Source organism: Myodes glareolus, chromosome 18 (genome assembly GCF_982192425.1).
Source record: "Myodes glareolus chromosome 18, mMyoGla1.1, whole genome shotgun sequence".
Classification (NCBI taxonomy): Eukaryota; Metazoa; Chordata; class Mammalia; order Rodentia; family Cricetidae; genus Myodes; species Myodes glareolus.
The window spans coordinates 69,999,883-70,016,853 of NC_142043.1; the positions used below are offsets into that span (position 1 = coordinate 69,999,883).

Below are 16,971 nucleotides of genomic sequence, written 5' to 3' on the forward strand. Positions count from 1 at the left end.
GAGAGAGAGAGAAAGAGAGAGAGAGAGAGAGAGACTGACTCACGGTGTATCTGGTGTATCTTACTATGTATCCCTGGCTGCCTGGCTGTCCTGAAATTTGCTAAAAAGACCACCTGGCCTTGAACTCACAGAGATCCACCTGCCTCTGCCTCTTTAGTACTGGGATTAAAGACGCGTCACCACGCCTGGCTTGACATTGTATGTTTAGGTCTTGGCTCTCATTATGTAAAGTATCAGATGATAGGCTGTTGTGTACCCAGAGCTCAGGATAGCACTTGGTACATGATTGGCAGCTGGCGAATATCATAGAGTGAAATGATGCTGGGGTGGGAGACCGCTCTGTGACTCCCGTTCTTGCAACAGCTCTCCTCACTACGGGAGGCGAGCTCCTTTCACTCAGGACTCGAAGCAGTGAGGTAACCTATAGTCTTTTCTTGCATGACTTTTCTGTAGGTAGACATAAAAGAAAGTCCATTTATGCCAGATAGTGCACTAATGAAAGACCTAAGAAACGTCTCCACCAAGTCTAGACTGGCAGACCAAGGGGCCCATTGGTGGTAGCATGGGTGATAGGTCACTCACACGCGTAGGGAGACCGGAGCAGCTTCTCATCAAAAAGTCATCTTCCTCCATGATCAGAGCTCTCTACATAACTTGTATGCAGATCCACCAGAGACTCCCATCACCAGGGACTGTTTACCGGTGACACAGTCTGGGAGAAGGGCTCTGTGTCTTGCAACTTCTTTCTGAGTCTTCTCTAATCTCATGGTGTGGGGGGGGTGTCAATCCAGAGGAAATAGCTATGCAAAATCAACCAGAGTTTTGAAGTAGGGAGACAGACGTGATGGGAAATTGGGATGCTTCCATCTTGGTGTGACTGTGCTACCTGGACTGCTTTGGCTGTCTTGCTTTATTCTCTGTTTGCTTATGTTTATAGTAGTTGAGCAGGGCATGGTGCCTACTGCCTTTAATCCCAGCACTTGAAGGCTGAGGTGGGAGAATTCAGAGTCTGAGGCTAGTCTGGGCCATATAACAGACTCAAACTCACTGACAAAGAAAAGGAATCACGGTAAGACGAGGACTCTCCTTGCTCTGGGCCACTGGCCCAGGTTTAAGCATTGCTAAAATCACTATGAATGTTAATGCGTCATTTATTTATCGTAAGGGCTCCTCTGATGTTCACCAACAGGTGGGGCAATTTAATTCTCTATTGACAGCTGTCCGACAATTCCTTTCTGCCTCGGCTGCCTTAAGCAGGGCTGTCAGCAAGCCAGTCAGATCATCCTTTGCCCGGCACTGGCCATTTTGAATACTTTGAGAAAACCACCCAGTGATGACAGCTAATTGTTCCAGCTCTGAGGTGTGGCCTCAGTCAAGACTGTTTCAAACAGTCGGCTACTGAATTTTTTGCTATCACAAGCTTTGATGGACTCCAGACGACGTTTAGTCCGGTGTCATCATCCCGTACTGTCCCTCCATGGTAGCGTGGTGGAACTTCCCATTCTGGAGCAGAGGGTGCCTTATGACTGATGCTAAAGGGACAATACTGATTGGTGCAAACACAGCCTTCACTACACGAGTTTGTGTGGTTGGTGCAAACATCCCTTGCTGGCTGTAAAGCAGCATGTTTGGCTCACTTGGTGGGTCAGCCGGGACAACCGGGGATAAACCGTACTGTGTTACCCTCCTCAGTGCTACAACGTTAGGTCCAATAAAAGGCTTCTCTGGAGAGGGCTTCTCTGGCCTTTTAGGCTGAGCTGGTAACAGCAGGAACAAAGAAGCGGCTGAGAACCTGGGAAGTCTTCACAGCCATGGGCCCCAGATACCTCACTCTCTGGAGCTGTGGCACTTCCTAGTGCACTAGGGCCCCAAGTCTCCGCTTAGGGCGCACACAAAAGCTGTGGCGTCTGTGATGTCAACACGAGAGGGCGCCACTGGCCACCGCGTCTACGCACCTCCCTCAGCAGTGAATGCTTCTGAGTTGATCAGGACACAGCCTTGGTGACAATGGTACCTCTCATAGTTAAGCGGTGACGTGTGCTGATAGGTAAAGCTCGCGCTTACATTTATGATGCAGCGGGTCAGCAGAACATCACTCTCTATGTAGGTAGCGTCTCAAAGAAGGGAGGACTACATATATAGGGGGAAAATCTAGGTTGAACAATGGAGCTGCTGGGTAGGACTAAGGGCATTCTGCTCTCATTAATAATAATGATAATGATGATGGAAAATCGCTTAACTCCCAAACCCCACCATTTGTTTTTTAACGCTTGGACAGAATGCAAACCTCCGTCTCCCAAGCTGCCACGCTGCTAGTATCACGTCGGATAGATGGTGCTCACTCTCCCCCCAACCCCCGCCCCAGCACCCTCCCCGGCCGAGGCCTGACGGAGCTCGGCCACCCCCAGGTCACCTTGACGACCAGGCTCAGGCCCCGTGAGAACGTGTCCCGCTGGGCACGCACAGTTCGCGGCGCCCACAGACAGGCGTCCAGAGAGAAGCCTGGCGTGGCAAAGGAAACAAAACAAAAGCAAAGCCCAACGCCGAGGGGAGAGATGTGGAGAAGCGGGAAAGCATTTCGGGGAAGAGGCGCGAGCTTAGCGCCGCGCTGCTGTCCCTGGCGGCGGCGGAGGGGCCCGAGGGACGGATTCCAAACAGGCGTTTCTCAGAGGCAGTCCCGGAGCGCGCGCCGCGGGAGGCCCGCCGCAGGGCCGACTTCCGGCATCCCGCGCCTGCGCCCTGGCAGCCGGGAAGGCGGCGAGGCCGCGCCTGGAACCGGAAGTGAAGGCAGGTTCCCGCCTCCGTCCGGGCTGCCGCCGCCATACGCGCTCGCAGTGCTTAGGTAAGGCTCGTCCTCGGGCGCCATCCGCCGCCATCCGCCCTCCCCGCACCGTGTCCCGCCGCCCGCGCCGCTGATCCCGCTCGCCCGGGCCGGGGTCCGGCTGCCGGCGCGTGATCGGGCATCCGACTCCATTGTCCTCGTCCCTTCCTGGGAGAGCCCGCCTTGCCGGGCTCCCGTCCAAGATGGTGGCCGGGGCCGCTGCCGCGCTCCCTCGTGGCGTGGGTGACCCAGTGGGTCCCTTCCCCTCTCCACGGGGCCACCGCGACCGGAGGCGGCGCCATAGGAGGGCGGGGCCGCCCGTTGCGGGCCCGCGGAGTCGGGGATGAGATGGCGCCCGCCCAGGGCCTCGGCTCTGCCCACTGCCCCCCGAATGGCTGCCTCCGTGCGCGGCCGGCGGTGTCGCCACGGAAGGGCTCCCCTCCCGGGACGCGCGGGGCGGCGCGAAGACCGAGCCGGAGCGGCTTGCGAGGCCGAGGCCGGGCAAGCGCTGCCGTTTAATTGCGCACGCTCCAGCCTTCCCGGTTGTGGTTTTTTTTTTTTCTGGCATTGAGCCATTTGCACCCCTGCACCTCCTCCCTCTCCTGTACCCCTGCACCTTTCTCATCCTCTGCACCCCTGCCCCTCCTGCACCTCCTCCCTCTCCTGCACTTCCTCCCTCTCCTGCACCCCCGCGCCCCCTGCACCTCCTCCCTCTCCTGTACTCTCATACCCCCTGCACCTCCCGTTCTGGCGGCAGGCCTCCCCGCCCACCTTCCATACCGCTCCCGCTTCCCCGGGGTTGGGGCTGGGATCGCGGGTGTGCGCCGCCGGGACGGGTGCCCAGGTGATTCTGGACAGGTGACCACAGCCACATGATGTTCGCAATTGAAAGTGAGCGCTCCGCGCAATGCTGACCTTTATCTATCACCCTTGACTGATGGCTGATGGTGGGGACCAGCACCGGGTGGCGACAGGGGACAGCACATCCTGATGTCTTCTAGTCCCCGTGCATTTCCCCCTCCCGCCAGTCCTCTGTTGTGCTCATTTTTCACGGTGTCTGAGTTAGCCGCCGACACCTGAGACCGCTCTCCACGTGTCCCGTTTGGTGTTGTGTGTCTCTGTCACTTTCCTTCTGGGCAAGGTTTGTAGTTGAGGGAAAGCAGGCAGAAAGTGGGGTGGACGAGAAGTACACAGTCTGTTCGTGAGTGATGAGTTTTCCTATTTTTTTGTTGTCCCCCCCCCCCCAGCTCTTCTGTCAGAACACTGGTGTCTTTTTCCCTTCTGTTCCTCGACTGCCTCTTTCCCTTTCTTTCTCACCTTGGGACCACTCACCCCAAGACCTCCCGGATCTCCCTGTGCCGGCCCAGTTATGGCAGAGAATGATGTCGACAACGAGCTCTTGGACTATGAAGATGATGAAGTGGAGACAGCGGCTGGGGGAGATGGGACGGAAGCGCCTGCCAAGAAAGACGTCAAGGGCTCCTACGTCTCCATCCACAGCTCCGGCTTCCGAGACTTCCTGCTCAAGCCGGAGCTGCTCCGGGCCATCGTAGATTGTGGCTTTGAGCATCCATCAGAAGGTGGGCATAGAGACTTTGTTAAGGCCAGGCCGTGAGAATGTATCCAGATATTAGCACTAGAAGACTAGTTGGCTTTGATCAGACAGAGGGCTGCCTTTTGTCCTTTGCCCAGCTTATCTTTCTGGTTGTTTGGGCTTTCAGAGAGGACCTGGCTGGACCTTTAGTTCCTGTCTTTCAGGCCAGGACAGCTGTGGTCTCTAAAAATCTTAATGATTGGTCTAAAGGTGCTGACTTTTGAGTCTGATACCAAGTCCTTCATTTTGTCCAAGGTTGCAGGGTTACCTGACCCAAAAGCATGGGGGAGAATTGGCCTGTGGTAACCATTCAGGTTCCTGGATTGTTAGAGTGTAGGGAGAATAAAGACAGCCAGGAACATTGGAGGTGCCAGAGGGTTTCTATAGCACCAGGGAGGCATGAAGATGGGCTTGACTTGGGTGTAAATGTGACCAAGGGCACAGAGATAGGGCAGGTCTGAAAGATGACAGGGACCAGGTGAAAAATCTGGAGTGTCAGCTGGGAAGAAGGGGTTGGCGTGGTGCAAAACGTCTCCCCCTTTTCCTTCTAGTCCAGCATGAATGCATTCCTCAGGCCATTCTGGGGATGGACGTCCTGTGTCAGGCCAAGTCAGGCATGGGGAAGACAGCAGTGTTTGTCCTGGCCACACTGCAGCAGCTGGAGCCAATCACTGGGCAGGTATGTTTGCGGCAGTGCTGGGGAGGGCACAGAGACTGTGGCTACATGCCCTCTCAGAGCTGGTCTTCCTGTCAGCAGGGGGGAATGTCCTGTCGTGGCATGGCCTTGATGGTTTAACTCTCCGAATTGATGTCACCAACAATTTGCCAAATGCTTTTGTGACAGTCACTCTGAAGAGGGTGGCGAAGGACTGACATCATTGTGTGTCTCCGTTGCTCCCCTGAAGGTGTCTGTGCTGGTGATGTGTCACACTAGGGAGCTGGCTTTTCAGATCAGCAAGGAATATGAGCGCTTCTCAAAGTACATGCCGAACGTCAAGGTAAGAGGGTGAGACATCAGGGACGGGGGTGTGGGGGTCGGAGGCACTGGGCACTTGTGGGACAGCAGTGGACTGTGCTGAGATGTTGGGTGACTGTAGGAAGTGAACTCCTGCAGGCAGCATGAGTGCCTTTAGTGCAGTGACGGGGTCTTCTGCAGCTGTCTTGCGGGTACAATGCGGTGACTGCATCTGTGTCCCTGAGAGTTCACGGTGACACTTGCATTTATTTTATTTTTTGTGTTATTGTAAATCTGATTCCAGAGCCTTGAGCTGCTAAGTGAACAGTCTGCTCCTGAGCTACCCCTATGCATTTTTTTAAGGTTTATTTATTATTTATATAGTCATTGCCTGCGTGGCAGAGGAGGGCACCAGATCTTCTTATGGATGGTTGTGAGCCACCCTGTGGTTGCTGGGAATTGAACTCAGAATCTCTGGGAAGAGCAGTTAATGCTCTTAAACTCTGAGTCATCTCTCCCAGCCTCGACCCCATGCCTTGTTTTTAAGTTTAAGGTTGACTCTTACAGCCACAGCCGGGCTGCGGTGGTGTATGCCTTTAATCCGAGGACTCTGGAGGCAGAGGCAGGCGGATCTTTGTGAGTTCGAGGCTAGCCTAGTCTACGAGAGCTAGTTCCAGGACAGGCTCCAAAGCTACAGAGAAACCCTGCCTCAAAAAACAAAAACAAACAAACAAAAAAAGATTGACTCTTAGCAGGTTACCCTGGCCTTGAACTCACCTCAGATTAGAGCCAGCCCTGAACCTAAGCCGCCTGCCTCAGCTTCCTGAGTGGCTGAGACAGGTCTTTTTGCCTGGCTCGGCCGGAGTGCTCTCCTCCAGCTCTGCTGGAGATTGCTGGAGAGTTGCAGAAGCTCCAAAACCGCAGTGGGTGGGACACCAGGGTGATAGAAGACCGTAAGGGGTGGCCGTGTCTGCTATGGTGTGACATGGTGTGGACTTCACCAGGAGTTTGGCATCGTTTAGAGACTTGGAGATGATGTGTTTCTGTGCTTAAGTGTGTGGGGCCTGCTGTGACCAAAGTGCTTGAGCGTGGCCCTGGGGCAGGTGGAGGATGTAGGCTCCTGTTCTGGTTACGGAGGAGGACAGTCCTTTTGCTCACACTCTTTACAGATAACAGTTTTGCTTGGTTGAGAAAGAATCTTACCATGGGCAGGTGCTTGCCATCCTCCTGCCTCTGTGGCTTGAATGCAGGGGTTTAGGGTGTGTGCCACCACCCTGACTCATTGTATGTCTTAAACTAGTAATTTTGAGGCAGAACCATAAACTGAAAATAAATATTTCTTAAAAACCAAAGTAGGGCTGGAGAAATCGCTCTAAGTTAAAGTGTGCTGCACAGCCTGGTGTCTGAACTGTGAGCCTCAGACCGCGTGTGAAGGCAGAAGGGAGAGCCAGGCTCCAGCCCCAGCTTATGCAGACGACAGGATGGAGTGGTGTTTCTTACCGGGATGTTTGGAGGCTCATGAGTCACTGCAGGTCTGACAGCCAGCTGGTCTACAGTCTGCTAAGAGTGGGCACTGCTGCCTGGCAGGGTGTTCTGTGCCTTTTCCTAGCAGTTGGGCGGCAGACAGGCTGATCACAAAGTAAGTTTAAGGCCAGTCAGGGCTACACAGTGAGACTTTATCACAAGAGAAGAAAGGGGGGAAAGGAAAGTAATGGGGACTCTGGGGGAGACTGGAGCCTCTTCCTATCTTGTGAGCCTTTCCTGTTGGCTGACAGGTGGCAGTGTTTTTTGGCGGTCTGTCTATCAAGAAGGATGAAGAGGTGCTGAAGAAGAACTGCCCACACATCGTCGTGGGGACTCCCGGCCGGATTCTAGCCCTGGCTCGAAATAAGAGCCTGAACCTCAAGCACATTAAACACTTTATCTTGGACGAGTGTGACAAGATGCTTGAACAGCTCGGTGAGTGGCCGTGCTCGGCCGGGATCAGGTGATTTGGGAGCTATCCCTTGGAGCCAAATGATGTTTGCTTGACACGGGAGCACGTGTGTGCAAGGACGACTCTGGATCTATCACCCATGACTGATGGCTCTGCATTCCTTTTCCTCCCCTGGGGTTGGGTGTTGGAGGCCTTGTGCATGCTGGCCTATTAAAGTAGATCAGGGGGCTGCCCTTCTGCCCCAGGACAGAGTGGTTCTCAACCTTTCTAATGTGCAACTGATGTGACCCCCAACCATGAGGTTGTTTTTGTTATTTCATAACTAATTTTGCTACTGTTATGAATCAAAATGTAAATATCTGATATGGGACCCTTGTGAAAGGATGTTCACCCCTCCTTCCCCGTCTGGACTCACAGGTTGAGAACCACTGTGGTATAGCATGCGTGGCCAGAATTCATAAACAAGCAGGTTTCTAGAGGTCAATTCTGAGGTTCGTCTGACTTTTCACATAAGTCATGAGTTCTGGTAGGCCACTGTGTCATGTGGGGTTAAAAGAAAAATTTTCGTTTTGTCCTCTCTCCCCCCCCCCCCCCCTTTCCTTGGTTTTTTTTTGAGACAGGGTTTCTCTGTGGCTTTGGAGCCTGTCCTGGAACTAGCTCTTGTAGACCAGAATAATGGTCTCAAACTCACAGAGATCTGCCTGCTTCTGGTCTGTAATCTAAAAAGATCTTGTTCCTCTTGGTCTCCATGGGCACCGAATAGAAGTGGAGCACAGACCAAACATCCATACACTTTAAAAAATGAAGGTGTTCATAGGGTAAGAACTGGGTGCTCTTCCAGAGGAGCTGGCTTTCATCCAAGCACATTCCCATATGGCAGTGTAGCCATATGTACCTCCAGATCTAGGGGATCCAAAGCCCTCTTCTGCAGGCAAAACACCTACATACATAATAACAATTAAAAATATCTTAGTGCTGGGTGGTGGTGGTGCACACCTTTAATCCCAGCACTAAGGGTGGGGCTGGGGGGGTCTCTTAAGTTGGAGACCAGCCTGGTCTACACAGTGAAACTCGTTTTCTTAAAAACAAAACTAAAAACACTTGTGTGCCTTTAAACCCAGGTGGGTCTTTATGAATTGCAAGCCAGCCAAGGGCTACATAGTAAGACCCTATCTTTTTTTTTATTTGATATATATTATTACAAGATAATTAGGGCTTGGGGGCTGGAGAGATGGCTCAGTCGTTAAGAGCATTGCCTGCTCTTCCAAAGGTCCTGAGTTCAATTCCCAGCAACCACATGGTGGCTCACAACCATCTATAATGAGATCTGGTGCCCTCTTCTGGCCTTCAGGCGCACACACACGGACAGAATTATGTATACATAATAAATAAATAAATAAAAAGATAATTAGGGCTAGCAAGGAATAAATTGTTTTTTATATTTATTTATTTTTATTGAGCTCTACATTTTTGTTTGCTCCGCTCCCTGCCTCTCCCCTCCCCCTTTCAACTCTCCCCTAAAGTCCCCATGCTCCCAATTTACTCAGGAGATCTTGTCTTTTTCTACTTTCTACTTCTCATGTAGATTAGATCTATGTAAGTCTCTCTTAGTGTCCACATTGTTGTCTAAGTTCTCTGGGATTGTGGTTTGTAGGCTGGTTTTCTTTGCTTTATGTTTAAAAACCACCTATGAGTGAGTACATGTGATGGTTGTCTTTCTGTGTCTGGGTTGCCTCATTCAAAATAGTGTTTTCTAGCTCCATCCATTTTAAGACCCTATCTTTAAAACAAAACCAAAAAAGAAAACAGTAATTTGGTTTTGGTTAGTTGCAAGAGTAGGAAAGCATAGCCCCAGAGGGAAGTCTTTCCAAATGGCCTTTGGCTGTCCAAGATGGCAGACTAAGATGTCCAAGATGGCATTAGGTCATATTTGCCTGGCTGTTCAGGGGTGTGAGGCTGGAGTCAAGGTGAAGGCCGGAGTGGATGACGTCTGCAGTGAGTGCTTTGTAGGCTGGTGTAGGGGAAGAGCTGCTGGACGGCCTCAGTCCTGGTTTTCTATGTACACCCTGGAGCTTGCTGTGTGAGCCAGGCTGGCAACTCAGACCAGCCTACCCCTACTTCCTGAGTGCTGGGATTCAAGATGTCTACCACCACACCTGGCAAGATAATTTGTGTTTAAGATTTATTTTTGTATGGAATGTTCCGCAGATTTTTGTGTCATTCTTGTGTAGGGGCCATACTAGTCCTCCCTTTATAGTCCAGCTTTAGTGCAGTGCTGCTGGGGGGCTCGGGTTTATTATTTCTCTTTGTGTTCCCATGGAGGCCTTGGCTTCCCTAGCAGTGAGTGCTCCTACATGCTGGGCCTCTCTCCAGCCTCATGCTCAGTATTTAAGGACTGTCATTCCTGAGCCCATGTTGGATTTCGTCCCTGTTTTATAAATTTGAACTTTAGGTTCAGTTAAATTTCTTAGCTAAAAAAGGGGGCTGAGAACCTGACCCCAAGCATCTTTGTAAATACATCGCTTTTTCCATGTTGCTACTTTTTGTTTTGTTTTTTCAATCTCGAGTAGCCTTGACTGGTCTCAAAACTCAAAATATAACTCCTGATCCTCCTGCCTCTACCTCCTAAGTGCCGGGATTATAAGGCTGTGCCACCAAGCCTGGCTTGTTCTGGAGATAATGGAGGGAGGGGCTCCGGTTCTAGAGTGACTCCTGACTCTCACTGGCTATGGCCTCTCTTTCTTCTACAATCCTCTCCCGCAGACATGCGTCGGGATGTCCAGGAAATCTTTCGCATGACCCCCCATGAGAAGCAGGTCATGATGTTCAGTGCTACCTTGAGCAAAGAGATCCGGCCAGTCTGCCGCAAGTTCATGCAAGATGTAAATACCTTCTACCTTCTCTCCCTCCACTCCCTGCCCGCTGCCTCCTCCCCTTCCTCGCCCTCTTCCTCCAGACTCCCTTGTCCTTCAAGCACCGAGAAGGGAGCTTGTGTCCACCGGGAGTGACGGCTCCTTGAAGAACACAGAGGCAGAGACAGTTAGTGCCAGGGCTGCGCGCGCCAGGGAAGCTCCGGAAGATGGTCGGTTAGCGTGAGAGCGGGTAGCGTTTGACAGTTTTTAATCACAACATTTTTGAACCTCTTCTCACTGTCGGGGGTAGGGCACAATTTTGTGCCCTATCACCTACCATCGTCTCCTACACACGACCACAGCCACGCACCCTCCAGGTGGCATGGGGCATTCAGCTGGAGCCTCCGCTCACCGAAATGCATACATCTCAGAGGCAGGAGAGCAAGACAGGGACAGTCAGGTGGCAGGGCCTGTCAAGAAGAAGAGCAAGCAAACAACACCATGAATCCACCCCTCCCAGCTCCAGGGGCGGGGGCCGTTGGCACCTCAGTCCCCAGTCCCTCCTCCTTCCTGCCCATACCTCCTTGCGCCCATCGGAGCCTTGGCTGACGTGAGCTGGCAGCAGAGAAGCGCTGAGGCACGGCGGGAGCACGCAGACCTACCAGCAGTGGATGGCAGCGCGGAGGCCACGGGGAGCCTGACCAGGATGCTGAGGACCAAACCAGCCTCTTTTTCTCTTCCCGGTTTCCTGAACCTAATGTGCTGTACCCCATTTTCCCGTACTTGTTGGGAAGGGTGTCCTGAAAGGGGTGGTGGAATTTTTCTCTCGTTTTTTTTCTTAAAGGAGGGTGATGGGAAAAGCCAAACAGGAAGCTGCACTGAGATGTAACCAGGGGGGCGGCAGCGCCAAGACTGAGCGGTGGGAGGGTGGGGCCCTTCCTACCCTGACCCATTTCTTCCCTTGAGAAGATGGCTGTCTCTTGGGCCGGGCTTGGGGCTAGAATTAGGAGGCTGTGAGACTTATTTGGGGAGCTGTCTTACCAGCCTGCTTTCGGTAGGAGGCTTCTGTGACACCCCCTCTTTATCCCTGGCTCTCTGTGAACTGTCTCTCAAGACAGAATGGAGCATGGGGAAAGTCCCGCCTGGAGTTAACTGGTCTGATTCAATACTTAGGTTCCTTCCTCTTCTTCGAGGGTTAAGGGTGGGTATGCAGTTCTTTATGAAATGTGAGATCCTTTCTGTTGCCTTTTCACCTTTGATGCTAAAGATGAGTATTAGATTTTCAGAGAAAAGCAGTAGGGCAGGGAACACTGTAAATCTTAAAACTGCTGGGAAGGAGGGAGCTGGAGGAGAGGAAGAGAGGCCATGTCCTTAGACTCCAGGAAAGTAGACAGGCCCAGGGATGGAGTCTGTAGGCACCTGCGGGGGGTGGGGCTGCAGAGAGAGGGAGACCCCTGAGGGTCAGCACAAGCTGCTAAGGATGTTGTCTGGTGCCATAAGAGAGGAAATGTTGGGAAAAGGCAAAGTTGTGCTGAGTTAGAGCTCTGAAAGGTGGACAGTCCAGCTGTGGCTGGGGGCAGCCTGCACTTCCTGTTGTCAAGGACCCTCACCTCCCAAGTATAGATGGTCTGACTCTGAATTTAAAGACGAGTTTCCCCTAAAGCTGATCTAGTGGTTTGAGTACAGGCTGTCTCTCAACTTTGTAAACGTTTGCTTCTCTTTAATGATACTTTAAAGAATTCTGCCTCAACCACCTGAGACTGGGGTCAGTGTGCACCAATGCCCAGCTTTTGAATGGCTTTAGGACATATGCTGACGTGTGTTGAGAGGATAGTTAAGTGGGGCAATTGTCCCTGTCCTCTTCTGGCGCCATTGCCCAGGCCCTAGCACCCTGCCTCCTGTGTGACCTGGCCATGCTGTCCCCTTGAGCACTGTCTTCCATTGTTATCTTCCCCTGCCAGCTCCATCTGACACTGGCATCTTGTAACTGAGCTTCAGTGCTCTGTGCAGAGTTCCTTCCTCTGACCGTTCTCAGTTGGGCTTCTCAAAATTCAACTGATGCTGATGCTACCAGATCCACTGGAAAGGGACCTCAGTACAGAGTGTTCTTTGTGGTGGGAGGGACTTGCAGTCTTCTCTCTCCTCCCCATCAGTCCATGGGGTGTATTGGAGATCAGTATCCTCCACCCCCCCAGGTTTAACCCCCCCACTCTGCCCTCCTCCTGCCCCCACCCCTCCTTCCCTCAGCCTATGGAGATCTTCGTGGATGACGAGACCAAGTTGACGCTGCATGGGTTGCAGCAATACTACGTGAAACTGAAGGACAATGAGAAGAACCGGAAGCTTTTTGACCTTCTCGATGTCCTCGAGTTCAACCAGGTCAGTCAGTATTAGGGTCTCTGGGCATGAGCACTGGGCAGCTCCAGCTGTGGCAGAAGCCTGTGTAGAAGGAGCCTGTGGTTGAGGAGCCAATAAGTGAAGAGGTGAGAGTGGATTGCAAGTCTGAGGTGGGAAGATGGAGCCGCTGTGTGAGGGGCACTGAGGTAGAGGACTTGACCTCAGCAAGTGGAGAAGCTTTGAGCTGGGTCCTGAGGTGGGGGCTCGACTGTCGTCTCTTCTAGACACCTAGGAGTAGCAGTGTCAGCCTGTGCTCAGGTGACCGCAGAGCCCATATGGGGCTCTTGGTGCTTGAAGAACCTCATCTGCTTCTAGGCTGTAGCTGTCATTCTTAGCATTTTCCTGAGGTGGCCTCACCTGTGTGTGCCAGTGTGAGGTCTTGTGTCATGGCAGCTCAGAGGCCAGGCTGTTCAGAAGTCTTGTCCTAGACACAGGCAGATGGTTCAAGAGCAGAAAAGAACATCCAAGAAGAAAGGAGATAAGGGGCTGGGGACTCCTTTAGAAATTCTGCCAGGGCTGGGCTGTGTTGGCATTTGCCTTTAACCTCAGCTCTCGGGAAACAGAGGCAGCCAAGCCTCTTGAGTTCAACTCCAGTCTGGTCTATAGACTTGAGCTCCAGAGCAGCCAGGGCTACACAGAAACCAAAGAACCAGCCGAGCAAAAGTTCTGCCAGGTGTGCTGGCCCACATTTTTAAACCCAAGCACTAAATAGTGAGAGACGGGGAACCTCTGAGTTCAAGTTTGAGGCCAGCCTGGTCTACATAATACATTTCAGGACAACTAGGGCTACACAGAGAAACCCTGCCTCAAACTTCCTGTTTTTCCAAAGGATCCACACTCCCTAGCGTGGATGCCTGTAACTGGCCCCAGGGGATGCAGCATAGGCCTCTGGCCTTGACAGGCACCTGCACATACCCGCATACATTCACAAACACACATCCATCTAAAAAACTCAGAGTCAGATTCCCTGGGGCTGAAGGATTGACTCAGAGGTTAAGAGCACTCTTGTTCTTACAGGGTTCCTAAGGTCAGTTCCTGATACTTAGGTGTCAGAAGAGGGTCCAGTGTCCTCTTCTGGCTCTCCACACACCAGGCACACGTGCTCACATACACAAACTTTTAAAAACAAAAGGTGAGATTCTGGAAAACTTGGACATGCCTGACACCCATGCTCTCCAGGTGGTGATCTTTGTGAAGTCCGTGCAGCGCTGCATTGCCCTGGCCCAGCTTCTAGTGGAGCAGAACTTCCCAGCCATTGCTATCCACCGTGGGATGCCCCAGGAGGAGAGGTGAGCTGGAGACGATGGATTTGTGTTCTGGGGAGGAAAGATGTGCTGAGAAGGGAATCTGAATCATCTCTCCTTCCTTACAAGGCTCTCTCGGTATCAGCAGTTCAAGGATTTCCAGCGGAGGATTCTCGTGGCCACCAACCTGTTTGGCCGAGGCATGGACATTGAGCGTGTGAACATCGCCTTCAACTATGACATGCCAGAGGACTCGGACACCTACCTGCACCGGGTAAGCTACCCACCCTTATCCTGTGTGTGTGTGCACGCGCGTACACGCTCTACATTTTTCTCTCGTCTGTTTCCCCCTTGAGGCTTGTGATCTTTTCCTTGTCTCCTTCCAGGTGGCCAGGGCAGGCCGGTTTGGCACCAAGGGCTTGGCTATCACATTTGTGTCAGATGAGAATGATGCTAAGATCCTCAATGACGTGCAGGACCGCTTTGAGGTCAACATCAGTGAGCTACCTGATGAGATCGACATCTCTTCCTATAGTGAGTACATCCTCACCATGCTGCCTCCTCTTTGGTTTAGTTTTTTTAAGTTTTAACCGTGTGTGTGTGTCTGTCTCTCCAATCCCAAGTGTATCCTCTGAGCCTGTGATATAAACATCTGCATGTCTGTGTGTGTGTGTGTGTGCGCGCATGTCTCTACTACCAAGTCTATCCTCTGAACGTGTGACACAAACAGCATGTGTGTGTGTGTTTATGTGTGTCTCCACTCCCAAAAGTATACTCTGAACCTATGACAGAGCTGAGAGTGTGTGTGAGAGAAATTTCCCTTTTTTAGTAACTGCTGGTGTTTTTCTTCAGTTGAACAGACGCGGTAGAGGAATCACCCCGTCTGGAGTGTGGCCGTCTGTCAAGTTAGAAGAGGACACCAGGGATCAGGGTGGAGACACCACTGTCCCTGTCCCTGCAGCCCTCACCCTGTCCTGCCCATGCTTCCCTCTGTGTCACCACCACTCCTGAGCCCTCCTCATTTATCAGAGTTGTTGTTTGGTTTTTTTTTTTTTTTTTTTTTAACAAAACTAAGGATGAAATGGCTGTGTCTGTGGTATCTTACATGCTCCGTCTGTTACTGTTCAGGGCTTGATCGTGAGCCCTGTTGTGGGGCAGGATCACAGTGAGGATGGCCCAAACCCTGGAGGCAGTGGCTCCCTGCTGCCTTCTCTTTCTGGTGTCTCTCCCATTCTAAAGTGGCCATGGAGGGTGATGATGGGACACTGAGCCTGGAATCGGAAGGTAGAGAGAGCAAATGTGTTCCATCATCTTATCTGCTCCTTCAGCTTCTGGGTCTTGAGTACCAGGGCCAGTGCCTTCCACGCATCCGGTACATGTAAGCAGGGCCTGGTTCAGCTCCTCCCCTGGCCCCATAGCTGTGTAGAGAGGCTGGGTCTCTGGGTGGGGAAGATTAACAGGCACAGCATCAACCAGGACAGGAGCCTGAAGCCTGTAGCCTGTCGTCCCTTTCTCCTGTTTGATTTGATGTTCAGAAGGTCGTGTGGAGTTTCTTACCTCAGACATGGCTCTATCTGTTCCATGTTTATTGTGAAGTTCTTGGTAAAATCGCTGGGATCCCTGGAGGGCAGGGACAGGAGGTGTCAGGTGACAGTGTAGCAGGCTGGAGTGTGCCCCATGGCAGCTGCCTAGCATCTTCAGGGCCAGGCCTGGATGAGGCACCTGTCCGCAGCCCTGCCTATTCTGGCCATACAGAGACTCTAACGTGTGTTGGTGGTTGAGATTTCAGATCCTGACGGTTCAGTGTGCAGCCAGCCTCCTCAGCATTAACAGGCATCCTGAGTGGGTGTTCACACCCAGGTCTACCTGACTGACTGTAAGGCTCACGCTAACCTTCCTCAGAAAATCAGAACTAGCCTTCTACATATGTAATACCCATTGAGGCCAGAAGAGGGCACTGGGTCCTGTGGAACTGGAGTTAGAGGTGGTTGTGTGTGAGCAGCGAGTCCTCTCGCCAGTTAGCCAGCTTTCCTGAAGAGATCCCCATTTCCGAAGAGATTTGGCCAAGTCCTGGTGGGAGATGTTCACAGAGAACGCCAGAAAATCCTAGGAAAGCCTTGTTAGGTTTCCCCACTCAGTTACCATTAGAGCACCCTTTCTGCCCACTCCTATGTGTCCTGGATGGTTTTATGTCAACTTGACACCAGCCACAGTCATCTGTGCCTCCATAGGACCAGGCTGTAGGAAAGCCTGTAGGGCATCTTCCATTCCTCCTCTTTTTTTTTTTTTTTTTTGATTTTTGATTTTGAGACAGTTTTTGTGTAGCCCTGGCTATCTTAGAACTAACTTCGTAGGCCAGGATGGCCTCAAACTCAGAGATCCACTGCCTCTGCTTTCCAGGAGCTGGGATTAACAGTGAGCCCCACTACTGCCTGGCTGGCATTTTCTTATTTAGTGACTGATGAGGGTGGGCCTAGTCCATTGTGGGTGGTGCCATCCCTGGGCTGGTGGTTCTGGGCTCTACAAAAAACCAGACAGAGCTGGGCATAGTGGCACATCCCATAGTCCCAGCACTTGTGAGGCAGAGGTAGGTGGATCTCAGTTCAAGGCCAGCCTGGAACTACAGAGTGAGTTTCAGGACAACCAGATGGTAAAAAATAAAAGCAGGCTGAACAAACCAGGATGAGCAAGCCAGTAAGCAGCACCCTTCATGGTCTCTGCATCAGCTCCTGCCCCCAGGTTCCTGCCTCTTGTGACTTCCTGTCCTGACTTCCTCTGATATTAAAAACCTTTTCCTCCCCAAGTGTCTTTGGTCATGGTGTTTCATCACAGCGATAGAAACCCTGGCTAGGACTGTGCCACTGTGGGTCTAGCTACCCAGTAAAGTCCCTGTAAACACCCTAAGGGGTGAGAGGTGGGTGTCTAACCAGAGATCCTAAGATTCAAATCCTGTCACCAATGCGAACTCTTAGCTCTTCCAGAACACCAATGCAGCCGCCACCCTCTTCCACCTTCCTCTAGTAATGTTCTTGCAAGTGGTGGCCGCCGTAGGAGGTACTGAGCCCCCATCTGCCTCAAACAGAAGCAGATGGTGGGGCTGGAGACGTGGTTCAATGGTGAAGAGCACCGGCTCCTGTTACAGAGGATGTGGGTTTGGTTCTCAGCACCTGCG

The 16,971-nt window shown here is 52.1% G+C and overlaps 1 protein-coding gene and 2 non-coding genes across 4 annotated transcripts; all 3 read left to right on the top strand.

Annotated features, from left to right (window-relative positions):
* The first annotated feature begins 2,716 nt into the window (after positions 1–2,716).
* Ddx39b (DExD-box helicase 39B) lies at positions 2,717–14,881 on the top strand. Of its 2 annotated transcripts, XM_087898564.1 has the most exons (11): positions 2,718–2,842; positions 4,069–4,401; positions 4,967–5,094; positions 5,321–5,413; positions 7,146–7,329; positions 10,070–10,188; positions 12,406–12,537; positions 13,735–13,844; positions 13,929–14,073; positions 14,186–14,333; positions 14,652–14,881. In XM_087898564.1, exons 2-11 carry the CDS (start codon positions 4,191–4,193, stop codon positions 14,666–14,668), a joined length of 1,287 nt encoding a protein of 428 aa, XP_087754690.1. In that variant the 5' UTR covers positions 2,718–2,842; positions 4,069–4,190; the 3' UTR covers positions 14,669–14,881. The 2 variants fall into 2 exon arrangements, with proteins under 2 accessions (XP_087754691.1, XP_087754690.1); XM_087898565.1 differs by lacking the exons at positions 12,406–12,537; positions 13,735–13,844; positions 13,929–14,073; positions 14,186–14,333; positions 14,652–14,881 and adding an exon at positions 10,679–12,359 and having other exon boundaries at positions 2,717–2,842.
* On the top strand, positions 3,689–3,764 carry LOC146890907 (small nucleolar RNA SNORD83). The gene has a single exon (XR_014998483.2). It is a non-coding gene; the product is annotated as a small nucleolar RNA SNORD83 (small nucleolar RNA).
* LOC146890905 (small nucleolar RNA SNORD83) lies at positions 7,382–7,458 on the top strand. The gene has a single exon (XR_014998484.1). It is a non-coding gene; the product is annotated as a small nucleolar RNA SNORD83 (small nucleolar RNA).
* Positions 14,882–16,971: the final 2,090 nt, after the last annotated feature.